At 40.8% G+C, this 27,770-nt stretch overlaps 1 protein-coding gene across 1 annotated transcript; it reads left to right on the forward strand.

Moving 5' to 3' along the window:
• Window positions 1-32: 32 nt before the first annotated feature.
• On the forward strand, window positions 33-26,971 carry mbtps2 (membrane-bound transcription factor peptidase, site 2). The gene is made up of 11 exons (XM_085419135.1): window positions 33-333; window positions 3,396-3,544; window positions 5,259-5,397; window positions 6,813-6,916; window positions 10,144-10,271; window positions 16,585-16,703; window positions 19,591-19,771; window positions 20,646-20,752; window positions 23,116-23,314; window positions 23,625-23,700; window positions 26,052-26,971. The coding sequence occupies exons 1-11, from the start codon at window positions 259-261 to the stop codon at window positions 26,272-26,274; spliced, it is 1,500 nt and encodes a 499-aa protein (XP_085275261.1). The 5' UTR covers window positions 33-258; the 3' UTR covers window positions 26,275-26,971.
• The last annotated feature ends 799 nt before the right edge of the window (window positions 26,972-27,770 follow it).

Here is a 27,770-nt window from a genome sequence, read left to right on the forward strand (position 1 = left end):
TGGCGCAATATTGGCAGGGACAAAAGAAAGTGTCGAAGAAGAAGAAGAAGAAGCCGGAGTTTTGTCGCGCAGTGCTGACACTCCTTCCGATTCACGGCATTCGTGAAATCAAACCTTTCTGTCTGTTTGCAGTTCACCGTAAGTGACGGCATTTTATGGCAGCGTTGGACGCTAATGACGGCGGCCAGCTGCGTGACAAACGGCGGGCAGAGAGAGTGATGAAGGCGGCGCGGTGTGGAGTCCTGTAACGGCTGCACCATGATCCCCGTGTCCCTGCTGGTGTTTGTGATGGCAGGCTGGTGTGCTGTCTATCTGGCGGACACGCTGCTCAGGGTGAATATTTGCCTTTTTGTTTTCCTTCCTGCTCAGCAGTCTGTCAGCTTACGCACGTGAATGGATTTAACCATTAGAAGGTTTGAGCTGTGGGCACTCGTGTAAACAGGCCAGAGCAGCCCTGGAACCGCTGGAAACCCCGCTATTAAACACATTACGGCCATTACTTCACAATGTCTGTCCATGAGATGCGTTTAATGCTTAAAGTGAGCAGAAAATGTGGGAAATATAAGACCCTGTCTATCTTTAAATGCTATCAGAGTAAACTATAAGCGAGTACCTGCAGTAGTGTAGAGTATAACTCAGGATTTCCATGTATCCTGGAAAACCTGGCAACCTAGAGATCTGCTCTCTAACCCTTAAAATTTCGTGGAATTACAAAGCAAAACACAAGTAAACAAGGAAGAAGAGAGTCCAAAGGTGCAGCGCAAAAATATATTAAAATCAGGTACAAACAAAGAGGAAAGTGCCATTCACAATAAAAACAGCAGGGGATAATTATACAGTGGGGCAAAAAAGTATTTAGTCAGCCACCGATTGTGCAAGTTCCCCCACTTAAAATGATGACAGAGGTCAGTAATTTGCACCAGAGGTACACTGCAACTGTGAGAGACAGAATGTGAAAAAAAAATCCATGAATTCACATGGTAGGATTTGTAAAGAATTTATTCGTAAATTAGGGTGGAAAATAAGTATTTGGTCACCTCAAACAAGGAAAATCTCTGGCTCTCACAGACCTGTAACGTCTTCTGTAAGAAGCTTTTCTGTCCCCCACTCGTTACCTGTATGAATGGCACCTGTTTGAACTCATCATCTGTATAAAAGACACCTGTCCACAGCCTCAAACAGTCAGACTCCAAACTCCGCCATGGCCAAGACCAAAGAGCTTTCGAAGGACACCAGGAAAAGTATTGTAGACCTGCACCAGACTGGGAAGAGTGAATCTACAATAGGCAAGCAGCTTGGTGTGAAAAAATCAACTGTGGGAGCAATCATCAGAAAATGGAAGACATACAAGACCACTGATAATCTCCCTCGATCTGGGGCTCCACGCAAGATCTCATCCCGTGGGGTCAAAATGATCATGAGAACGGTGAGCAAAGATCCCAGAACCACACGGGGGGACCTGGTGAATGATCTGCAGAGAGCTGGGACCAAAGTAACAAAGGTCACCATCAGTAACACACTACAACGGCAGGGAATCAAATCCCGCAGTGCCAGACGTGTTCCGCTGCTGAAGCCAGTGCATGTCCAGGCCCGTCTGAAGTTTGCCAGAGAGCACATGGATGATACAGCAGAGGATTGGGAGAATGTCATGTGGTCAGATGAAACCAAAGTAGAACTTTTTGGTATAAACTCAACTCGTCGTGTTTGGAGGAAGAAGAATACTGAGTTGCATCCCAAGAACACCATACCTACTGTGAAGCATGGGGGTGGAAACATCATGCTATGGGGCTGTTTTTCTGCCAAGGGGACAGGACGACTGATCCGTGTTAAGGACAGAATGAATGGGGCCATGTATCGTGAGATTTTGAGCCAAAACCTCCTTCCATCAGTGAGAACTTTGAAGATGAAACGGGGCTGGGTCTTCCAACATGACAATGATCCAAAACACACCGCCCGGGCAACAAAGGAGTGGCTCCGTAAGAAGCATTTGAAAGTCCTGGAGTGGCCTAGCCAGTCTCCAGACCTCAACCCCATAGAAAATCTGTGGCGGGAGTTGAAAGTCCGTGTTGCTCGGCGACAGCCCCAAAACATCACTGCTCTCGAGAAGATCTGCATGGAGGAATGGGCCAAAATACCAGCTACTGTGTGTGCAAACCTGGTAAAGACCTATAGTAAACGTTTGACCTCTGTTATTGCCAACAAAGGTTATGTTACAAAGTATTGAGTTGTATTTTTGTTATTGACCAAATACTTATTTTCCACCCTGATTTACGAATAAATTCTTTACAAATCCTACCATGTGGATTCATGGATTTTTTTTTTTTTTTTCCACATTCTGTCTCTCACAGTTGACGTGTACCTCTGGTGCAAATTACTGACCTCTGTCATCATTTTAGGTGGGGGAACTTGCACAATCGGTGGCTGACTAAATACTTTTTTGCCCCACTGTAGCATTATTAGTGTGGAAGCACATTCAAGGATTAGTGAGAAAAAAGAGAGAAAATTTGTTATTAACCTATTTTTTTTTAAAACTGAGACATCCATCAGGGCATCCGTCCACTTATTAGTTTTCATTAACTGGCTATCCTAATTAGTGTTGCAGGCCTGCTGGATCCTATCCCAGCTATTAGTCATATATTTCGACTTCAAAAAACTATAACTGGGTGAGCAAAATTGAATTTATTTAGGATTTTCTTGACTCGACACGGGGTTTGGTTAAATGACCCTTAGCAAGTTGCAGTTGAATCAGACACTTTTGCTAGCCAAAAGTATATCCCCATGTAAAAACATGTAACATCTTGTCAGATCTAAAGATACAGAGGAGCCAGTGAATGAGGCTTGTAATATCAACATCTGCTCAATTTCAGCTGCATTTTGAACAGTGTACAGATGAGTTAATGAAGACTTTGAAAGCCTTTAAATATCACTGCAAAATCAATTTTAATGTTCAGTGGAGTTTAAATCCCAGTTTCAGATTTGAGAAGCCTTCGTTTTATTTATAAAACATAAAAACCTTATTTCCTACCAAGTTAGAGGCAGTCTGCGGCCTCATTTCTGAGCTGTTTTGTGTGTAAACTATTTCAGTCGGTCCTCCTCCCTCGACTTTTCCTTTTCTTACAATGATTAAGCATTTGGCTGCTTTTATCATTACATGCATCGGTGGGCAATTTTTAACATTGTAACCCCTTGTAGCTTATATAAAGTTAGAGATGAATAGTGTAAAATTCTCCTTCTGATTGGGGGTTTCAATATGCAGAACCTTTTCTGATTACAGCTTATTGAGGTCCGGACATTGGAAATATGTGAACACTATAAGCTCTTACAGAATAACTCCAGTTAGACGTGCTTTCTAAATGTGGATGTGCTCGTGCGCTGACTTTGTTTCTGTCCTGCAGTCATCGGTGACGCATCGGATCAGCTATGAGTCATGGCTCGCCAGTCGTGGCCTGATGTTGTCTCCTTTTCACGTGAGATGGCAAACCACCATGTTCAACCGACTATTTGCATACTGCGCCCGCATCAACCCCCGGGCTCTTTACATGTGGTACGGTTTCTGTATATATAATCCACTCAGCTGTTCCTGTAGTCTTTCTGAACTTTAATCGAGTGCAGTTAGTGTCAAAAATGGTAGAAAATGTGTATGTTGTGACACACAAGCCTAAACTAACATTTACAAATGTGTACAAATGATTTGATTCAGGTGCTAGTGGAAAACCGGGACATCTGAGCTTCCTCATGTGTTTTTCAAATAAAACAACGTTTTGTTTTTGTTTTTTTTTCCTGAACAAACAAACAGCCCATCACTCCTCGACTACAAAACATACATTTACAAGTTACAGATACAGTACGCACAATAAATAAGTACATTTGCAAGTTAGTTTATGCTTATGGATCATAACACGCACGTTTGTAAAACATTTTGAGACTAATTTCCCTCTATAAACCTTGTCCACACCTTCAGATTCCTGCTTCCTTCCACTTCAGTTACAATAAAATTATACTTTTTTTTTTCTTGTAAATGAGGCGCTGTGTTACTTTTGACTTTGATACTTGATGGTTTGGCTAAAAGCTTTCCTCAACCTTCCTTTTTCATCATAAAAGCATTTGGCAATTTAATAACATTTCTAAAAACGTCTTTTCTGCAGTAAATGGATTCAGAGAAGCTGTTGACTTACTTTCACGGGACATAATTTGTTTCCTGGAAGAAAAAGACATTTTAGAGGATTACATTTTAATTGCAAACTGAGTCTGCACTGACTTCCTATAACCAGCCGTATGACAACCGAGCCTTAAAAGCTAAAGTCGGCAGCAAATGTAAAAAATAAATAGCTTGAGATGTTAGCAGACATCTTTCCTCCTGCAGATGTCCTCTCTCTTTCTAAAGACTAAATGGACAGATAGACATGCATCATACATGCTGAAAGTAAGTCGATTTTTGACTTTTCAGTAAGCAAGTAACATTTACAAAGCACTTCTCAATAACATAACATCACATGGCTCTTCACAGTAAGATGAAGACAATGATGGAAAAAAAATAAAATGGGGATAAAAGCTGGTCTTAAGCTTCCCTTAAAGGTATCAGAAATGTCCACAGACCTCAAAAGCTCCTTTCTTCCTTAACCTGGACTGTGGGACAGCTAGCGGCACTGAACAATAAACTGTAATGTCTTGCTAGTTACATATGGATTTAAAGGCTGACTAATATAGAGGGGCATCTGACTGTCAGAGATTTGAAAGAATTTTGATTTGAATCCTAAGCTTTAATTCGAAGCCAATGTAAAGCCAGGACCATTTAGAGGACGTGATGAGAAGCCTCACAGCAGCATTCTGGACTGTTTGTAGGCGATGAGGTCCGGTCAGGATTTGGTCTGGATTGTAGGATTTAAACTCTACTCTCAAAGGTAAAGGTCCTAATGCTATCTGCGTCTGGTCAAAGAAGTTGTTTTCCCATGACACAGTTTAGGAAGGAACCTGAAGGACAGGCCAGTTTTTACATGTTTGTTTTATTGATTCATATTTTTTATGCTAACACCCCCAAACTTTTGGATTTATAGTAGATGACTTGTAGTAGTGACTGTTTTTAAAAATAATACTCTTAGTGTGGAACTGACTTGGTGTGGCATTTCTGAGTTTCTCAATTCCAGGTGTTTTTCCCGTTGTGTAGCTTTAATAATCTTTAGTTTTTTCACATTTATAAATGTGAAAAAAGTACAGCAAAATTGCACTTGTTGAATTTGCATCCCATCTGTGTTTCCCAGGTTCAACAGTGGTCTGGTGTTTGGCATCGCTGCCATGTTGGGCTCAGTGGTGCTGCTGATAAGGACTCTGCAGCAGACCATCGCTCAGATGACCACAGACAACCCACGGATTGGAGATCCACAGACCCTGCAGGTGGTGGTAGGTTGACTTTAATGTGATTTCTATACATAAGTTACATCAGCTGAATGAAAATGGCAAGTATTCATCAGATTTAAATCTGTAAGCTTTTGTGTCTCTTTTCTGTGTGTAACTGGATAAAAACATCCTTCAGAGTTGATCATAAGCGTGTGAAATTCAAATGTCTGTGCCATGAAAAAAAAAAGACCCCTGCTTTTCAGAAGTGTTTCCCTGTTCACTTTTTATTCATTATGGTGTCAAATAACCGTGCATAAATGTGAGCCCTATCCCCAGTGGAGCTCTGTAGGTGATTCATGGGAAGCTATTAGTGGGCCATTTATATCCAAGAAACTACAGCTTATTGCACCAGCAGCATCTGCTCTTATATAACTATCATTAGCTTACAGCTTTAAGCTTTTAAGGTGCTAACTAAAAATAAAGACAAGATGATAGTTTATTCAATTTTAATGAAATTTGCAGATTGTTTCGGTAAAGTTTAATAAACTCCTTGCTATCTAAAATATAACAGGACACCGGAGTATATTCTCCAGCATCTCACACTTCTGATAATCAGCTGTCTGCTTGACGTTTATTCAGCTGTGTAAAAACTATAACTTTAATCTCAGCCAAACCGATTTACTCAGGAACAAATAAAATACAAAAAAAAAAAAAAAAGCCAAACAACAACATTTTTAATTTATCTAAGTGACTCATATATATTTAACCTGAGTCGCGAAAGACGGCGGTGGGTTTGAAAACAATTTGCCGGGAGTCCGGTGTTCTCACGGCGCTAGTGACCTAGCTATCGAGCTAGTGGGTAACAGACGTCTCCGAAAACGTCGGAGCGCTTTTGAAAATATGTGGTGTCCTGATAAACTGAGCCGATATTTGAGGTTTACACAGCTACATTCTCGCCTGAAAATATGTTAAACGTTTATTTTGTGACCCAAAAAGAATAATAAGAGTAATATTAAAACTAACTAGCTACCGCCATTGTTGGAAACTAAGCTGGGCCGCGCTATGAATTCTGGGACACAGCTGCTTCTTCTTCTTCGGGGTTTAACGGCAGCTGGCATCCTTGTACATGCTGTGCTGCCATCTTTTGTTTCAGTCCGTTATTACACTCTTAAATCCTGCTATTATTCCTGCGTCTTTTGCGATCTTACAAAGCTTCAAACGACACGTCGACTATTAAATCAGTCGTCGACGATTTTGATAGTCGACGTAATTGTGACTAGTCGACAAATCGTGGCAGCCCTAGTGGTGATACAAATTAGAATTTTTTATTTGGGAAGATGTTACACTGTGGTTAAATTGGCTCTTCATTTTTAGGATAAAACTAACCATAAATGCTGATTTTTAACTCTGTGAATTATGTTTTATGTTCGTATCTTAGTCAGTTTCTTTTTTTTTTTTTGTCTCTGGTGTGTCTTTAGGTCCCCGGCGTTAATCTACCCACAAGTCAGCTGGCCTACTTCTTCATCGCCCTGCTGCTCAGTGGAGTAATACATGAGCTGGGCCACGCTGTGGCAGCACTGAGGTAATAACCACACCGCACCACATTGTAGTGTCAACATAGCATCCAGCATGAATCCATCATGATGAAGAGCATTTGTTTTGTTGGTGGATAATATATTAAACTCCAGAAAGGTGAAAGAATACAAAGACTCCAATACTACAAGTGTGTTTGCAAGGAGGACGTTGTAAATGTATGTCAGACTTCTGCTCAAAACGTTTGAAGCCTGGTCTTAAAAGTAGAGAGGACGTCTGTCTCTTGAAGCCAAACTGGGAGCTGGTTCCACAGGAGAGGAGCCTGATTTATAATCTTGTCCCTTGATAACCTTTCGGGATTAAGATAAAGGATTTATCTGAATCAGAGATAAAGGATTGTTAAAGATGGGACAATGTGCCTGCAGACATGAGCCAAATATAGAGCCCTTTGCCTTCTATTCTGCTTTAAGTAGAATGTGTTTCTGCTACTTTAGTATTTAAATTTGACCTTAAAACACCGGTTTGATAAAATTAGAGTGGCTTAGGCTGTCCAGGTACAGTGGAAATTAAATGTGTTTTTTGTATTAATCGCATGTTTGGATGTCAAATTCAAAACCACAAGTTGCTGGTGATTTTGTTTCATTGCGTTGTATTACTTGCTCACTTTGTGTGATTTTGATGAGCCCCAAAAAATCCCTTTAATTCATTCCTGATTTTTATTTCATGGTGCATTGGTTCTGATTACAGTTAATGATTAGGTGGATTGTGCAAATCCAAACTAATGAATTAGTGTGCATAGCACATGGTCCAGATGACCCCTCTGATCTGCTGCATCATCCTATTTTTCACAAAGCCACTGATTTCAGACAAGTGATTTTTAAGTGAGGAGCCTCAAAGACTTCTTTCATGTAAGACTGTGATTAACCTCTGCTGGAGGATTTTTTTTCTCAAAAGGGTTGCACTTATTTTAATACAGGATACAACTTGTGTACAGATAAACGTGAAGGCAGTAGGGGGCTAGGTTCCAAGTACAGTGGTATGTATTTATGACAAATATAGGAAAAGAATTAACATTTGAAAAATATGTACATCCATAAACAGTCAAGTCAGTATCTTGATTCAATCAAACAGGGGTTCAAGGAAGCCAAAAACTAGTAGTTTTTGTACTAGTTTCCACCACACCAAAGGGCAAGCCAAAGATTGTTTTGATTTTTTTTTAAAGGATGTTTATTGTAAATTCTGTTGCACTAAATTAACAATGAATTCTTAACTTTCAGTCCAATATATACTGGGTGTATCAAAAAGAGTTGTTTGATTTCAAAGTGCTGTAATTCTGCAGCTGTTCGCCTGTAACAATCGAAAGATGCGTTGTTACAAAGAGGGGATCCATGAGTTTCATGTGGTTGCTGGACATATGCTGTTTGTCTAGAAAGGGACATGCTGAGCAGTTGTGAAAATTGCAAGTTTTGTATATAAAACATTATATTCAGCCATGTATTTTAAAATGTATTTCAAGGTTCTATGTCTGTTACTTTAACAAATATAGCCTTTTGAAATTGGATGGTTCTTTTTGATGAACCCTGTATATTGCAGTCGTATTTAGTAACCCCAAGTGCTGCTGCACACCTGAGGCGAATAACGTTCCCTTACTGCACATTGGCTCTGCCCTAAGTACACCCCGCTTTAATTACATATCAGTTAATAACCACATAATCTAAAAAAAAAATTAGATTATGAAATTACTAGCAAAATGTTTACTGAGGTCAAATATCCAGTGAGCGCCAGAATAGATTTTCCCATAGCTTCTTATACAAGCCGGCTTCTGCTTGGAGCCAGATGTTTCCCCTTGCTTTCTATTTGAAGGTTTAAGGTACCTCCAAACTTCCCAGAAGCTACATCTATGTTTGCCTCTAAATATTCACAGACACAATAGTGTGTTTGTCTAAATGGTCTCAAGACTTCTTATACGTTTAGTGGAGTCTGGTGTGTCATTTGAGTTCAAGGGCAGCGAAGCCCAGTTAGATCTCACATGAGCTCTGCTCTTTGCCTTTTTCTAGTAGGTGTGCCCTATCTCATGTGCACATCCATGGTATGTCATGTACCCCCTAAAACACCTAATTACAAGCCTTCAAAAAAGAAAAAGCATTCTTACCACATGACTCCCATCAGGAAGTGGTCCAGTCTGTCATATGCTTGTCACCAGTCTATCTACCGTTGAGAGCGTAAATCAAGTCTGCCATTTCTTATGTATCTGTCATACCTTGGATTTTGAAGATTTTCCCTCACTGTGCCCAAAACCTGGAAGCTGCCCAGCGTTGCCCAGGAGCTTCCACCACTTCAGTTGTTGGAGTACCAGCTGTTAACAAACATTCTCTCTTAGCAGGAGAGTTTACCCTCTGTTAAATTCAAGGACCAAAAATTGGCTTGAACATTTGATTCTAGGTGAAAATTGAATGAATAGTGCAATATTTTGCGCTGTTATTGTAAGTACAGTGTAAGTGCTTTCTTGAAGTGCACTGTTTTCTGTGCATTTGCTGTTCTTTTGTATGTTGTGGGCTTTTGTGGTAAATGGTAAAAGGACTGGGTCTTATATAGTGCTTTTCTACTTCACTTGAGCACTCAAAGTGCTTTATACAGCTTGCCTTGTTCACTTATTCGCACCCATTTATACAAGGACTTTTTTTCTATGCCTTCACACACATGACACTCCAATCAACACATCAGAGAGCAACCTGTGGTTCAATATATTGCCCATGGATACTTTGACATGCAGACTAGATCAAACTACAAAACTGATTAGTAGGTGACCTGCTCTGCCTTCTGAGCTCACCGGTTTTGTGTATACAATTGTAGAGACTGGCCTCAGGGCAAGTTCCTTTGTAGGGTGTCAGACAGGGCTAGACCAGTAAAACCACTTGATAATACGCTGTATGTATAAAGAAATACAAGTACTGTTGGAATATTTTCATTTGTATTGAATCAATCCAATCAATCCGATCCATGATGGCAAGGCTGAAATAAATAAAATGAGTGGGATTCCACTGTCGCTTCTTTCACTTTCTGGTAGTCTGCAAAGAAATATTTCCATCATAGCTGAAAGAAAGCTTTGGCATGGCTCCTTGTCTTCTAGGTCATGATAAAAATCCAAAAATGATGACCTCCTTTATCTTCCTTCTGCTCCGGCCCTCAGGCTGTATGTTTGACACCCCTCATAGAGTCTGTTTCCCTTTAAAATCTAATGTTTCTTTGTTTTTTTTTATTTCTGTTCTCACGCAGGGAGCAAGTGCGAGTGAATGGATTTGGGATGTTTGTGTTCGTAGTTTATCCTGGTGCATTTGTGGACCTCTTCACCACACACCTCAACCTCATATCACCGGCTCAGCAGCTCCGCATCTTCTGTGCCGGTAAGACTTTTTATCCTGAGATGTGCTGATAGCTCCTTACGGCAGCCTGATTGTGTTTCCAGCTATTAATCACAATTATTACAAGCATGTTGTTTTGCCAGCAAAGGTCACTCTGAGGAGTTTATTGCTAAGCAGCAGACAGCTGCATCGCATCAAATCATTTCACTCTGCAATTAAGAAAATTAGAGCTTAATGAATTGAATGGTAAGCTGGCAGTCATTCGCACATGAATGTGACTGATGTCTGCCATCGCAGATCATCAGAGGGAGCTGCTTAAAGCCTGAGTATTTTCTGTGTGTGGTCTGGTTTGGAAGAAAAGTATTGCAGTTTCATTAGAAAATAGTCAAGTAGTTAGTTTGGAAAATCCCCATGCTGTAAGAATTGCAGTAGAATTGTTATATGAAACATAAATTAAACGTCAAGCAGAGACTTGAACTTGATTTCCAAATTAACACAATGAAAAACAAAAAACAAAACATAATAGATTAACATTAGAAGTTTTTCTGCATACAACTTGTAAGTGTTGCTCTTAATATTCTTGTAAAGCAGAAGTTATGAGAGCAGCATCTTTTGCACTTTGATAATGTATACCCATGCCCCCTTACAGAAAGTATGAAAGGATTATGTGGACTTGTTAAGGCCCTGGTCATACAGGCCTAGAGTCTGGTTGTTGACTGCTTGGTAACCACTGGTTACTAGGGAAAAGTGAGTATTCCCAATTAGTTGCAAGTGGTTGCTGGCAATCTCTGTGAAATAGATTTTTTTTTTTTAAGCCACAGTCATGCACCAAGAGGCCAATCAGTGAGACTTGGAGTATCCACAGGTCTGTTTGATGAGTGGTTGCTGGAGGTTGCCTGCTGCTGTTAAGTGAAATTGGTCACAAACAGGTATACGGTTGCTAGCAGATTGCTTTGGTTAACTTTAGTTTGTATGAAAGATGCTGACTAGTCTGCAAACACTTGCCAACTACTCTCAACCATTCGCCTTAAAAGTAAAAGTTTATTTAAACGTGTTATTTTCAGTAGAGAGGCGAAACTTTCAATTTGAAGGCAAATGTTCTTAGTTTGCAGTTTGTATCGCACTTTAGTTTTAATACTTCTTTGTAGTAAAGTGTTTGCAGAGGAGTCAGCATCTTCTGTGCAAGCCACAGCAATCTGCAAGCAACCGTATACCTGTTTGTGACCAGTGTCACCCAATGACAGCAAGCCAACCTCCAGCAGCCACTCATCCACCTCGTTGTTGACTGGTGTCTAGGTCTATGTTACTCAGGCCTAAGGTACCGCATTCCCTCCATCATAATGCACTGCCAGGCAGATGATTTTTCAGATGCATGGTGGATCAAAATCTGCTGGTTTCTTTCTGTGTTCATCAATTTTGACAAGATCTCTGACATCACTGGCTGAAATGCAGCCCCAAACTATGACCGAGTCTCCACCGTGTTTTAGTGATGGCTTCAGATACTCACTATTATGTCCCCATGCACATGTTGATAACAAGTTTGAAGTTTGAACCAACAATTTCTGAATTTAGATTCATCACTTAATTAAACCTGTTGCTGCCGATTTTCAGTGCAGTTCTTGTATACTTTGGCAGACCTCACCTTTTCTTTGTTAACTTAAGAATACCTTCGTCACAGCCACCTTTCCACTGAAACCATTTCTGATGAGGCTTTGGGAGTTTTTCCTTCCCACTGTCGCCAAAGTGCTTGCTATTAGGGGGTCATATGATTGTTGGGTTTTTCTTTGTATGTATTATTGTAGGTTCTACCTTACAATATAAAGCACCTTGAGGCGACTGTTGTTGTAATTTGGTGCTGTATAAATCAAATTGAATTCAAATTGAATTGGACAGTATGGGAATCAACCATGATTCACACAATGCTGAGAGATGCTAAGTTTTCAGCTAGTAGTTCTTTAGGAGTCACCTAGGCTGAAGGTGATACAATTTAAAATGGGTTCTTTGCTAAATTGTCTAATATGTGTAAATGGAATGGGTTCATCACTTGAATTAGATGCCTTTTTGTGCATGAATTATTCACAGGTCAGTGTTAAATGGCTTATGAAATTTAAAATACAAACTATTAAATAAGATTCTCCTGGAAATGGTCCAGTACAAGGACTGGATTGAAAATGAGTGGAAATAGCAGCCAGTGTCTAACCCCCCCAAAAAACTTGGACAACAAGGTGAAACCTGCACAGTACTATACATGTGTAATAGCCTTATCAATACAAAGGTCTGGCTAATGTGTATTAAAAGTTAGCAGATTTAAATACTTACATTAGTAAAATTATGAAGGTATTATCAGTTGAATACAGTTGATGCACTCATTATGTAGAGCTGGGCCATGCATACTGTACTACATGTGATGTTTTATGTTGTGTTATAGGATTATTTATTCTATTGTCTTTGTATTGCTTCTGACTTGTATTTGGTCAATTCTGAAGCAATTATTCTGTCGGGCAGTTTAATGGAAAATCCCAATCACCCTATCTTAATGAAAGCATTTCTCAATATAATGAAGAAAGGTTGTAGCTATAAGAATGGGGGAATGAAGCCTGTTATTGCGGTAAAAATATAATGTAGGAAAAAAAAGGTTCTGACATTCTTCCTGCTTTGTGATATTTTGTCGCTTTATTAGAGAATTTTAATGATTCAGTCAAAGATGAAAATTGGATTAATTTTTTTAATTTATTTTTGCACTTAATCATTTCCACATTTTATAGATTGAAGACATGGAGTAAAAGTGCAAGAGTAGAACAGAACAAGACCACTCAGGTAAACAGAGCCACACCTTAATTCAGAGTGTGGCGATGCTATGAATAATTTTTCCAGCCTTGGAAATGTCACGCTGGTCTGGTCGAGGCTGAGCTCCATACAGATTATGGTACAGCTGGCAAAATTTCATACTGCTGGATTTCCCTTTGCTGTTTGCAGCCTTTAGAGGGCAGTGAAGAACTGTTGTGAAACAGTCTTTGTCTTTACCTATCAAGTGAAAAAAATTCCCTCAGGCTTTGCTGAGAAGAAAATAACTTGGTTGGGACTCCAGATGCAAAACTGAGATGTTCAGTCAGTTCACGTGACAAAGTGAGAGAGATGCTTTTCCCATTAGGAGGGTGGTGACGTAATAGCGTGCTGTGTTTATTGTTTTTTTCTCTCGCTGTCCACAGCCGAGATTGCCCTGCATGCAAGGGGGGTTGTCAGACATAACATGTTTATTATTTATTCCTGTAGAGATAGGTGCTGAAACTTTAATAGTTTGTTTACTGCATATATCAATATTTGAAATACACTGCATGAAGATTTTCCTTTTTTCTTTTTTGCCTCTAGGGCAGACATTGACTTTTTTTAAGATGTAGTGCATTTTTTCCAGCTGTACATTAAAAATCTTTTTTTTTTTTCCTTTTTTGTCAAAAAGGTTTTTCCTCAAAATACCATGTTTTTAACTTCCCTCTGACCACAGAGTCTACCTCTGTCTATGTCACCATCACTATGTTTGAGTGATACCGTTGAGTGCTTTGACCTCATCAGGCCATGCAACGTTTCCTCCTGTGGTTTTTGGGAGACTGGCTTAGTTCTCTTGCATAATTAAGATGGTATAGACTGCTATTTTTAGGGAGCCGTGGTTACTGTTGTGGCATGAGATCCTACATTCAGAATATGTGGCAAACACGCAGGTGGTTATTACAGCAGCAGTAAAACTTTACCATACAATCCTCACATTACGAAGGATGTTTTAGTCTAAGCTTTTTGAAGGATGCGAAGGATGAAAAGACTATTGTTGTCCACAAAGTGATGTGCAGACTACATGAGCAAGATACTAGTATTTCTTCTTATATTTGGAGTTCTTCCTTTGTAGGTCAAAGAGAGACACTCGTTAGCCAGTCTTTTTAGTGCAGAGTGATTTTGTAAGGAAAATGAAATTGCATCACGTTTGCAATATTTTATGTGTTTTTTAAAACTGTGGTCTGTTATTCACATTTCCATTTGTGTATTTATAATCTTGTGTCCTGATAGAGTGGCATTTCAGCATTAGTAGACCAAATAATCGCTATTTTTATACTATCAGTTGATTAGATGTCTGAAATGAGCTGTGAAACCAAAACCTCCAGTTTCAATGTACTTTGCCATTGACAGAAGGGTTTAATCAGAATCAGAATACTTTATTGATCCCTGGGGGAAATTATTTTTTGTTACAGTGCTCCATTTTAAACCAACATTAAGACAAGACAGACAATACGCTAACTAAGAATAGTACAATATATACATATATATACATACATACATACATAAGTCACTTATAAATAAATAGTTGGAAAAGAAACATGTGTAGCTGTAGCAGCAAACGGCATGTGGGTGGGGCATCTGCACACTCAGCAACAGCTGTGATGACCATATATGGGATATCTGTCTCAGTGACATAATTAAGAGATCCCCCCCCCCCCCCCCCACCCAAAAAAAGTCTGAAACTGAGCATACACTGACCTCAATATTTAAAATTTTTGTTCATAGAAAATAGCAGGTGCACTACAGTTTTCTTTGAACCATTGGACAAACAGAAACTTCCCTTTCTATGTACTTACATACTTTAAGATAACACGGTAAGAAATTAAAACGAATACAAGAGCTTGTAGTTATAGCCATTTAAAGTTCAGACACCGAGGCAATTTAACAGTCATATTTCCACTTGATTTGATTTAGAAGGAGTAATTACTGCAGCAGCTGGCTGGAAAATGTGAGAACCTGTCTTCCACCGCTTCCAATTCGAAATGGAGACTTTGGCTTCAAGTGTCTGCCAATACAGAGTTCCTATCAATAACGCTGTTAAATTAATAATCTGTATGCCTCACTGTGAGAAAAAGACTGGGTATTAGGGCTGTGCGATATGACCAAAATCTCATATCCCGATATAAGAATTCTATCGTCCCGATAACGATATAAATCACAAAAATGTAACATTTCCTGAAAATTCTGTGAATCTCAGCTGCGCGTCATGTACCTGGAGTCGAGTGTTTTAACAGATGTAGAATAACGTGAAAGAGCAGATTATTTATGGATGAGAAGTAAAAAAGAGCCGACAGGTGCAAAAAAAGAAACCTTAGACTCAAACGTTAGAACAGGCTTTTCCCCGCAGCACGCCGTGTAATAAATACTCACAAAGCAAACGGCGGCCGTTACAACTTATGTCTAAAAATGTATAGTTTCATGTTTATTTTGAAAAGTCTCAACAGGATCTTGAGCTTTATTGTGAAAGGTTTATGTGGAAGATAAACAAGCGGACACGCGATGGTGTTACCGTCGTTGTTGCTAACCACAACGCATAAAAACAGGCGCTTGTCCGTAGTGTGGTTATATAAAATATAAGAGAAAGAGAGAACTTTAAGAAATTCATATAGCCACTACAGTGACCATCAAAACGATGAAACAATAATGCCCTAAAGAGTTTATTTTGCGACACCACGAAACAAAGGATAGTGTAAAATGAAACGATAGACGTTTTTATATCGTCATCCGATATATATCGTTATATCGAACAGCCCTACTGGGTGTGTGTGTATATATATAGAGAGAGAGATAGATATATGGAAAAAAAACATCAAGTTCGACTTAAACAGTGAAATAATAAATGAAGACAGGTCCAGGAGAAATACAATGGGGGGAAAATAATGTATTTGTCTTGTTCAACTAATTTATTTTCACTGATCTTATTTTGGATCAAAGTGAGAGTCATGAGGCCGCAAACTGCAGCAGGTGTGCAGCTGACAGGAGACAGCTGCAGTGGAATCATATTTAATTGCGGTGACAACAACATTTTATGTTAACATAAGTGTAATAAAAGCTTACTGACAGGTGTTACACCAACCCCTACTAGCTTCACGTGTAAAGACTCAAACATGACAAGAGTGAAAGTAAATGATAGTGAGCATAGTTGTCTCATCTTTTCAGCCATGTCTGCTTACTTTGATCACAGTTTGTATGTTTGCAGAAGTTTTTTATGTAAGTGGAAACAGCAGCTATTGGTGTAAAATGCCTCCAAAATGCCAATATCCTACTGTTAGCTTCCTCTGTGCTATGTTAGCTGTGTTGCTAGCTGATGGCTTGTTGGGTGAAGAAAAACCACAGCAGCACAGAACTGAAATGAACATCTCCATCTATAGATCGACTTGTTGTTGACAATATTGTTTTTAACGGGATTAAGATAAGATAAGATAAGATTTGCTTTTTAAACCCAAAGTTTTAAAAGCAAAACTACACAACTGAAATGAAGATAAAAATGAGGAAAAACAAAAAAATATTTTTTGTCTTCTCTTTCCAGGTGTGTGGCACAACTTTGTTCTGTGTTTGGCAGCGTTGGCCTTTCTCTTCCTGTTGCCTCTCCTCCTGTTTCCCATGTACGCCACCGGAGCTGGAGCGCTGGTCACAGAGGTTGTGCAGGTCAGTGCCTCAGTTTCACATATCAGGTAAAGGGGTAGGTCGACGTGATAGAAAATCCATTTTCCATAAAGTTACTTGTCGTTCCTCTACATGAATTAATTTTAGCTGAGCTTAGCAGAAAGCTGCCCTGCCTCTGTCCCAAACTGAACTGATGTGAAGCCTGTGAGCAACAAACCCGCTGAATGTTTCATTTTCTGTCTGAGGTGGGAATGTCATTGTCATAAATTAATCAAATAAACACTGAAATAAACCACTGCTTTAATGCTGCATAATGCTATTACATCATCAGCCAGATTACAATCGATGATGATGAGGATTGTTGATTTAAGATGAGAAAGGCTACAAAACACACCTCTGTTTACCTGTGGAGGTGAGGTACATCAGGTGAACAGCTTAATAATATTACTACTAATAATATTATCATCAATAATGTTATTTTTGGGTAATTGAGCCTTTATATATGTTTAAAAAATTCTCCGTGAATTGCTACCTTATCGTGGTGGAGGGGTTTGTGTGTCCCAGGGATTCCAGGGGCTATGTTGTCTGGGGGCTTTTGCCCCCTGGTAGGGTCTCCCATGGCAAATTGGTCCTGGGTGAGGGACCAGACAAAGAGCGATTCAGAAGACCCTTATGAAGAAAACATCGAGGGAAAAGTTTACCCTGCCCGGGATAGGGTTACCGGGGTCTTGCTCTGGAGCCAGGCCCGGGGAGTGTGCCCAAGGGCGAGCGTCTGGTGGCCGGGCCTTAGTCCATGGGGCCCGGCTGGGCACAGCCCGAAAAGGGGACATGGGCCCATCCTCCCGCGGGCCCACCACCCGCAGGAGGCGCCATAGGGGTCGGGTGCATTGTGTGCCGGGCGGTGGCCAGGAGCGGAGGCCCTGGCGGACTGATCCCCGGCTGCCAAGACTGGCAATTGGGACATGGAATGTCACCTGGAAATGGAAATCAGGGGCAGTACCCCTGGACTGGCAGACCGGGGTGGTGGTCCCCATCTTTAAGAAGGGGGGGCTGGAGGGTGTGTTCCAACTACAGGGGGTTCACACTCCTCAGCCTCCCTGGGAAAGCCTATGCCAAGGTGCTGGAAAGGAGAGTTCGTCCGCTGGTCGAACCTCGGATACAGGAGGAACAATGCGTTTTTTGTCCTGGTCGCGTAACACTGGACCAGCTCTTTGTCCTCTCAAGGATACTTGAGGGTGCATGGGAGTTTGCCCAACCAGTCTACATGTGTTTTGTGGACTTGGAGAAGGCATTCGACCGTGTCCCTCGGGGTGTCCTGGAGGTGCTGTGGGAGTATGGGGTGTCTGGCCCATTGCTACGGGCCATTCGATCCCTATACAACCGTTGCAAGAGCTTGGTTCGCATTGCTGGCAATAAGTCAGACTCGTTTCGGTGGGTGATGGGCTCCGCCAGGGCTGCCCTTTGTCTCCGGTTCTGTTCATAATTTTTATGGACAGGATTTCTAGGTGCAGCCAAGTGGCGGAGGGCTTTCTCTTCGGTGGCCTCAGAATCTCATCTCTGCTTTTCGCGGATGATGTGGTTCTGTTGGCTTCATCGGGTGAGGGCCTCCAGCTCGCACTGGAACGGTTCGCAGCAGAGTGTGAAGCAGCGGGAATGAGGATCAGCACCTCCAAATCTGAGGCCATGGTTCTCAGCTGGAAAAGGGTGGAATGCCCACTCCGGGTCGGGGAGGAGTTCCTGCCCCACGTGGAGGAGTTCAAGTACCTCGGGGTCTTGTTCGCGAGTGATGGGAGAAGGGAGCCAGAGATCGACAGACGGATTTGTGCAGCGGCTGCAGTGATGCGGACGCTGCACCGGTCCGTCGTGGGGAAGAGGGAGCAGAGTGTAAAAGCGAAGCTCTCAATTTACTGGTCGATCCCTACCCTCACCTATGGCCACAAGCTGTGGGTAGTGACCGAAAGAACGAGATTGCGGATACAAGCGGCGGAAATGAGCTTCGTCCAAAGGGTGGCTGGCCTCTCCCTTAGAGATAGGGTGAGAAGTTCGGCCATCCAGGAGGGGCTCAGAGTAGAGCCGCTGCTCCTCCACACCAAAAGGAGCCAGCTGAGGTGGTTCGGGCAACAATACATAATCCCCTGTAGTAAATAGTTAAGTAAAATATAGTTATAGCCAAGTCTGTAGTTGGAGTCTATGCTCTTTATATGTTCTTTACCACTGCTAGTGTCCCTTTATTAGCTCATTTAATCCACTTTAAAAATCCATGTAGGGTGCTTTATCTGCTCATCAGTGTAGCAGCATTTAAAATACTTGAACAATGACCAGAATACTGACTATCACTAATCTCCAACCAGGAAAGAAGGGTCAGAAAAAGCAAAACCAGGCTAAATTCATGTGTTAAGTTCTTGTAAACATCCACAGAGGGGGAGTAGAAGACTAACTGGAAGCTCTGCAGTCTGGAATGTACGCTTTGTACGGTCAGAACAGGAATACCCTGCAGTGGGTGACTAAAACCACCCAGAACGTCACTAGTTCCTGTGTGTCGCTGATACTGATGAAGCGAGGTGTTTGACCAGACTCCAAAGGAGATAATAACCAGCCCCGTTGCCATCTGACAAACAGCACAATAGTATCAGCTATATTACCACTAGATTTCTTTCCTTAGGCTATGTGACTTATGAGCTCATCCTCCCCACTTAAATCCACGGTAAATACTTTTTTAAATTTTATGACTTAATCATTTATTATTTCATTAATGTATTTATGCTGCAGCAGTGTAGCCACAGTTGGTGACTGTTGCTCAAGAGCTTATTGTATTTGTCAGAGTTTCCCAACTATTGCAAGCTTGCAGGACTGAAGCCATCAGATTTCACTTGTGTGACCTTTTGCCCATTTAAATCAAGATTTATGTCTGCGTGTGTATTTGGTCCAGAGCTCTGCAGCTGACGGTCCCAGGGGTCTGTCAGTTGGGGACATAGTGACAGGCCTGGAAGACTGTCCCGTCAGGGGAGTGGAGGACTGGACCAGCTGCCTGTCTCACCTCGCTCACACACCACAGACGGGATACTGCGTCCCTGTCGCCAGCCTGCAGCCCAGCTGGGCTCATGGACGAGGTGGGTGAGGAATTTGTTCAGCAAGGCCACCGGACTTGCTCTATCAAGACATAAGAAAGCCGTATTATTTCATAGTTTTGTATGTACGCCTCCAATAAAGAGCCAGCTGAGTACCTCTACCTGGAGACTTGACTGTATTAAATCGTAATAGCATCATAAATTAACGTCTTTCAAAAGGCAGCTATTAAACTACTTTATTAATCACTTGATTTAAACATTAATTGACCTTGTTTTGTCATCACTACAGTGGGCCACTTAAATATTAAACGGGGTCACAGTTACAGAGCAGCAACAGGAGCTCCGATTGGCCAAGTGTCAACTCATGTGGGAGGTAATTGTGTAACAGCTGGCCAATCCTAGCTCCTGCTGCTTCTCTGTGGTCTAGAATTTACTCAAGTGATTTAGGAGCAGATGCCCTTAATGTTAATTTTCTATTATAGTCCTAAATTTTTTTATTGACATAACAGCTTAGAGATCAGACATTTATGTCATTTTATTTGTCCTTTGTCTTTCAAAGTCTGTGTCTTGGATGGTTATCGAAAATAAGCTGAAACAAGTTATCACTGGGGATTTTGCTTATGATACTCTTCTTACTCTGGCATTAGTAATTATTGTCATATTAGATATGCAGAACAGAGTCTTTGGGGTTTTTCGCCTGAAGCACACCAGATTAATGTGCTTTTTACTATGCAGAGTTAAGCCAATGACCTTTTAAGGAGTCCAGAAGACTTTTTAGTCATCGAATAAATGGTGTGATATTGTGTTATTTTTATCTAATCATCCATTTCGAGTCCACCTACTAACAGAACATCTATTTTTAAGATTCTTTTCAGAGTTGTGCTATATTTTCCATTTGTTTCTCTCCCCCCTGTAGCTTTCAAGCGTCTGGATGGAACGATGGACTGCTGCAGCAACAACAGCCTGACCGACCTCTGCTTCTCTTACATTAAATCACAGGGCAGGAGCAGCAGAGAGAGAGAGGTGACACACACTCACTGACAGATGTGGGGGCTTTTTGTGGCTGGTTAGTCATACAAACAGGTCTCAAAACCTTTTAGACAGTCGCGGATATTTATATTACTTCCTTTGTTCACTTCCCTTTTATTTCCATGTGTGACTTTCCATGAGTTTTCAGCTGCGGTGCTGTGAAAAAAGTTTGACACTGTTCGAGTAAAGTTAGGATTTCTATTAGCATTTGGTGTGAGCACACTTTGTCTAAATCACCAGTTCTTCTTATCGCCTTATTTTCTTGAGTAGCCACAGTTCTTCTGTGGGTTTTTATGCCACTTCTGTTACGTTTTGTTCTTGCGATTGAAGATTACTCTGTGTCAACCTTACATGCTGAAGTGTCCCAAATCTGATTGGTTTTGCCCCAGAGTGACAGAGCTTGAGCATCTGCATTCGAGGGCTGCTTTACATGAGAGAGCTGGTTTTATGACCCCTATTGGGACAATGAGATTGAAATTTTTCTGTTTTTTTTTCTTGCCTGTCACCACCCACAGCTCTGTCTGGGCTGATGTGCCACCAAATGTTGGCAACACAGCAGCGGTTAAGGCTTATTCTTGTCTTGTCTGCTTACCTCTACAGTAAATTATCCTGAATGTGTACAGTAACACAGTGGCGGCACGGTGGTTAGCACTGTTGCCGCACAGCAACAAGGTCCTGAGTTCAATTCCACCATCAGGCCGGGGTCTTTCTGTTTGGAGTTTGCATGTTCTCCCCGTGTTTGTGTGGGTTCTCTCCGGGTACTCTGGCTTCCTCCCACTGTCCAAAGACATGCAGTTTGTGGGGATAGGTTAATTGGATAATCCAAATTGCCACTAGGTGTGCAAGTGCGAGAGAATGTGAGCATGAATGGTTGTCTGTCCCTGTGTGTTAGCCCTGTGACAGACTGGCGACCTGTCCAGGGTGTATCCCGCCTCTCGCCCAATGACAGAGTTAAATGAAACCCCAACCACTTGTGGCTAAAACCTCTTTGGGTGGAGGTCGCAAAAATCTCTGTGTAGGAAAGCCCCTTCCCTGTCATCTCTACTTATGTTGTTACTGTTGTATAAATTAAGGTTTTGTTGATGTTCTTGTGGCTGTGGGGCATTTTCCAAACCCCCATCTGGAGGAAATGAACACCAACAATTAAAGTTTGAATTCTGATACATTTATTTCATAAATTCTGGTGAGTTAGAAGTGTCCCCCAATGACAGCTGTCAATTATCAGTACTGTTTTATTGTTACATAATCTTGCCTGACACTTGCAATGTTGCCTAAAGGGTAAGATGTTGCTTGCTGTAAAGGGACTTAATAAAATTAATAAAGGTTTTTCAGTATTCAAACAAATTTGGCTTCAAGGCCTGCAGTGTGAAGGATAGCCTCTGAGTCTGGCTGTTTGCTCACAATAAGAAAATTATGATTGAATACTTTCTGTTTGTATTTGCTAAAAAATTAAATTCCGCTTACAAAAAAACAAACAAAATACACGTAGCAGACATCTAAGCGGAACAAGCCGAGCTATCTTTTCCAATCTTCTGTTCTCCAATTTTGGTCAGCCTGTGCAAATTCTAGCAGACAAGAATAGGACTCCGTGTGGTCTTCTGCCCATGTGCTTCAAGGTATGCTCTTCTGCATACCTTGGTTCTATTAAGTATTTATTTGAGTTACTGTTGCCTTTTCTATAGATCAAAACACACTGGCCATTCTTCTCTGACCTCAAAATGTAATTTTTACCCAGAGAACTGCAGCTGAGTGGATGTTTTCTCTTCTTCAGATCAGAAAGTCATACAGATGGTTGTGTGGGAAAATCCAAGTAGATCAGCAGTTTTTGAAATACTCATACCAGCCCACCTGACCCCATAACCATGACACTTAAATCACCTTTCTTACCCATTCTGCCATATGATTGGCTAATTAGATATTTGCATTAACCAGTAGCTGAACTGCTCTACCTATCAAAGTGCCTGCTAGGTGTATTTCTGAAATGTCTGTGTTAGGGGATGTCATGAGTTGAGTTGTAGTCACCAAAAATAATCATCTCCTATTTTGCGCTGCTCTCTATTATCGCATTCAAGCTGCAATGCCAGTGTCTCCTCCCAGTCTCAAATGGGGGCGCTTTCATAACCTTGTAACCTTATTTACAGAAAAGAATAATTAGATATACATTTTGAAATACAAGCTGAAAGTGTTTGTGCAGTCGTGCTTTGTATGGAAAAAGACACCGTACCAAAATGAATGGGTGTTAATGGTGGAAACAGAAGCTAGCTAACATGGAGAAAAGCTGCATGTAACTGAACAAAACTGTAACTGAAAATCGGTTTTTTACTTCCTGTGTTTTTTGTGTAATCCTGTGGCTTCAGTACGCCTGCATGCCAGTACGTAAGATGGTGACGGGAACGCGAGTGTGTCATACAGATGACGACTGTGCTGCACATTCCCACACTGCCAGCATTTGCGTCACGCCTTCTCTGGAGAACCAGACTCGCTTCATCCGTGTCACACACCCTCCCAACACGCACATGCTGTTCGTGGGATATCCGCCACACCTGCAGTATGCAGGTACGTACACTTATGTCACCTCCATTTGTGAATGTAGGACATAATTAGCTGAAGCAACCATTTGTTGAACATATCATTTGTTTAAATCTTGTGTTTTCAGTTTCAAACTTGTAATAAGCAACTGCATTTACTGTAATAAGCAAGTAATTGGTGTTTACAGTGTTCTGTAGATGTTGAACTGACTCTGGGCAAGGCAGAGGGAGTAATCACGAAGAGCCTGGATGTTTTCTCAGCTCATATTTAAGATTCATAAAGTGTTCAGTGGATCAAACTGAGGACCTATATATCCTGTGTTTTCTTATTTCCACAGTGAGTCTGACTAACTTTGTCCCTCGCTTTGGATTCCTCCACCTGGACCTTCCTGTATTCCTAGAAACCTTCTGCAAGTATCCTTTCAGGTTAAAGGGACTGCAGTCATAATCAAGGATGGGTGTAAGAAGAATGAACCCTACTCTTCTGTCACTTTAAATTATAACATGCAGTGCAACATTTTATCATGTGTTGCATGTTCTCAGTTTCCTCTTTTAGGATTATATAGCATAAAAGTTTCATCTTACTTGATTCCAAATGTCTTTTTCTGAATAAAAGACCCCTTTTTAACATCTAATCAGCACAGTCAAGAGGCCAGATGCACTTTAAGATTGCCTGAATGCAGCCCTTAATTGCATTGCTGTGCACATTTCTGATTGCAGTTCAACCCTTTTTAAGCCGTTTTTACATTTTTGTAGGTCTGTTTTTCTTTGTAACTACTTAACAAAGTAGTTATCTCTTGGCACTGCTGATTGGTACTTGGATTGATTGAAAACGATTTTTATTTGGGCTGAAAAGAACATGGTCTCATTAAGGTCATTAAGTTTATGTTAAGATGACGGTGAAGGCTAAAACTGTATCTCGTTAATGTGAATTCACCTTTTTATTTGTAAGGGTAGGGTGAGTTGTTTCTTCTTGTTATGTAATGCTTTGAAAGTTAAAAGCATGCTCTTTGGTCTTGGGGCATTTTGGATGATTCAACGTTGATATGTTTTTAATGGTGATCTTTTGAAAACCAGCACTGCTCATATTTGACCAGGTGATTGTAGCGTGCCGCCTTTTCTGATTACTACTGGTGAGCAGCTACCTGCTCATCTAGTCATTTTCAGCTTCCAGTTCTTCCTCAGTAGGATTTTTTTCCCTAAAATCTAATTATATGTTTTATAGTTTTATATCCGTTGCTTACACGTGTACATGCAGTGCTAATTCAATTATGGAAAAAATTCTGTATATAAAGGATGAATGCGTCTTTGGTTTCTAAAAGGTGAAGTCAATGCAGACATGCCTTAAACATTCATTCATAATGATAAAAAGCCAGAGGGTGATTCCTTTGGTCAGACGTTCAATTGTACTAACATGTATTTGGGGAGGGGGAGCCTTTTCCACACTTGATCTGTGCTGTCCTTAAACACATCCCTGTTGGGTTTATGGGTTTATTTCTGACTGACTTGCTAGTTTTAGGTCATGTCAAATCCAGCATCTTGTTCGTTTTTCGAGTTATGTTCCCATTAATGTCAAAAAGGAAGATAAAGAATACAGTATATTTTATTTCCTTTTTCTTTCTTGTGTTCGACAAGAGTGTGCAGTGCCCTTCAGATTCACAGTCAGATTGACTTTGTGATGTACTGTTTCAAAAAGCCAACATGGCAACGGCCATAATGATTAGTTTGAGAGTTCAAACACCAGACTGCACAAACCACTGAGTAACGTCATGGTGGATCCCTTTATTTTTTTTATGGACAGACACTCCAAAGTAACAACTAATTGAGAGTATATTCTAGATAATGCTGTTTCTACTGGTTCTCACTGATGTGATATGCTTTGGCTGAATTAAATGACAGATGTTAAGAAGATGCAATGTAAAAACGTATCTCATTAATCTTTAATTAATAGTTTAATTCCCCTCTCCAACTCCAGTCCTCGAGAGCTGCTGTCCTGCAGCTTTTAGATGCATCCCTGCTCCGACACAGCCCTATCAAATGGTTTAATTGCTTCTTCAGCTTCAAGTTTGACAAAGGCCTGGTAACAAGCCATTCATTTGATTCAGATGTCCTGGAACAAGCATGAATCTAAAAGCTACAGGACAGTAGCTCTCGAGGACTGGAGTTGGAGTACCCAGCCTTACAATATAGATAGAAATGTCCAACAATCACAACCTGTGAACAAGCAGTTGGTGATGGTCAAGAACTCCTGTTTCACAGGAAGAGTTCTGGCAGAATCAACCTCATGGAGGCCACTGCAACTGGTTGAGGAATTAAGGGAAAGTAAAGAGGAATAATGAGAAACCACAAAGGGGAAAGTACTAATGGTATGCCTTTGGGAAGTGTAAAGTAGAGCGTCGTGGCAAAGGGCAACTTTTTTGTTCATCATCTGTTTATCATCAACAGCCAGAGCTTATAGTAGCATAACTATGGGACTGTTCAGGGCCTACTGAAGGGAATTTACCAAAATGGAAAGTTTAAGGTAGAGAGTGTGTCTGTGTCCTGAGCCCAAACTGGGAGCTGTCTCAACAGGAGAGAATATTTCTTTCAGACAATTAACCAAATTGGAGTTTTTGAGCTAACTGTAAAGAATGGACTGCTACTGTTTGCTAGCTGTCCAGCAGACAGAAGTAAACTTTCTCTGCTTCCATTGCTCGCTGCTTAAACTGACACTTAAATAATTGCCTGTTACTGTGTTTGTTTTCCTGAGCTGCCCTTCCTCTCAGATACGTGGTGTCCCTCTCTGGCGCATTAGCAGTAGTCAACTCTGTGCCGTGCTTTGCTCTTGATGGTCAGTGGATGCTGAACGCCCTGCTGGAGGCCACGCTGGCCAGTGTGGTAATAGACCGTCAGAAGCGTGAGCTGATTGGTTTCTTCCTGCTCCTGGCAGGCAGTGCCCTGCTGGCGGCCAACGTGGCGCTGGGCCTGTGGATGGTCACGGCACGGTAGCCACAGCGGTCAGCTGCCCCGGTGGACTGAGAGATGTTGTCTCAGGATGCGTTTGAGTGTTGTGGACCATTAAACTGTGAACAGACTGCATTACTCAGAAGCACTGCCCACCTTGTGGAGACTGTTGAGTATAACATCACTCTGCCTTTAAAATTGGACCACCAGGGAAAACAACTTTAATCCACCTTGTTGCTGCCATAAATCCAAAAGCACACAAACAAGTTAACAAATGCACTTGCTGTAAAGCACTGTCCTATGTGACTGTTTACAAAGACTGTACTGATGAAACATGTGTGTTTGTGTTTTTCATTACGTTGATTCCAAAAATGCCATATTTTCCTGAGGTATTGACTAAGCTAACCTGTGGACACAAAAACGTTTAAGGAGCTTTCTTTTGTTTTCTGGTGAATGCATGGCAATATAATAATCTTGAATTCCTTATCACTGTTGAAAAACTTTACTACCTACTGTTCATGAAAACATGAATTATTTAATTAAATGAATGGACTCCTATCAATTTGACCCTATTTAAATGGCGTCTATCCTTCAGATTGATCTGGCATTGCAGTGCGAAAATTGCTTTCTTTTTCACTCACCTTTTCTTTATGTGTACGTTTTATTTTTTATTATATGTCTGCCATATAGTTGCAAAAGTCAATTTCTAGAAATTGTGAAATAAAAATAACAGTTTTTCCTCTTTCTTTCCTTTTTCTTTTGTCTGTTGAAGACACTGTTGGTATGTCTGGCAAGTGTTTTCCCACTTTATACTTCTACTACACATGTCTTACTTTTATTCATCAATTTGTCATTTAGTGACAAAACATTAGATATCATAATTTATATTTAAGCAAAAAAAAAAGATCATTTTGTGTAATATGTGCAATTTTCCCTATGAAGCAGTTAACATTACCTGCACTGCAGCAGTGACAATACTGTATACTGTCACAGTGATAATACTGCATTTACAATAAAACAGCAGCAACAAAGATGATATGACAAGAAAATTGATTATAATGAAACACAGAAGTGCTTAGGATAGAAAAGTCCTCACACTTCAGTAAGATTTAAACAATGAGAAATTAAACTCACTGACCACTAAAGCCATGTGCACATGTTCAGCTTCTTGTTAATGCTAACATCTAATCAGCCAATCACATGGCAGCAATTTGGTTAATTTAGGCATTTACATGTGGTCCTCGTGATGCTAAAGTTCAAACTTCAAAAGGGAGTTGATTTATATGACTTTACATGTGTTCTTGGTGCTGGTCTGAGTATTTTAGAAACTGCTGATTTACTAGGATTTTCTGGCCATCCCCAGCAGTAACTCAGATACGCACTTGTTGGCGAAGAGCATCACTGAACACACAACATTTAGATGGTAGCGCCAGAATTGTGCGCAAACAACATGAAAGCAAGTGGTGTAATGGTATGGTGTATATCTTATATGTATATCTTAGTACCCTCAGTACCAACTGAGCATTGTTAAATCACCACAG

Source organism: Rhamphochromis longiceps, linkage group LG9, assembly GCF_057381845.1.
Source record: "Rhamphochromis longiceps isolate RC_006_pf linkage group LG9, R_longiceps_female_GT1.1, whole genome shotgun sequence".
Lineage (NCBI taxonomy): Eukaryota > Metazoa > Chordata > Actinopteri > Cichliformes > Cichlidae > Rhamphochromis > Rhamphochromis longiceps.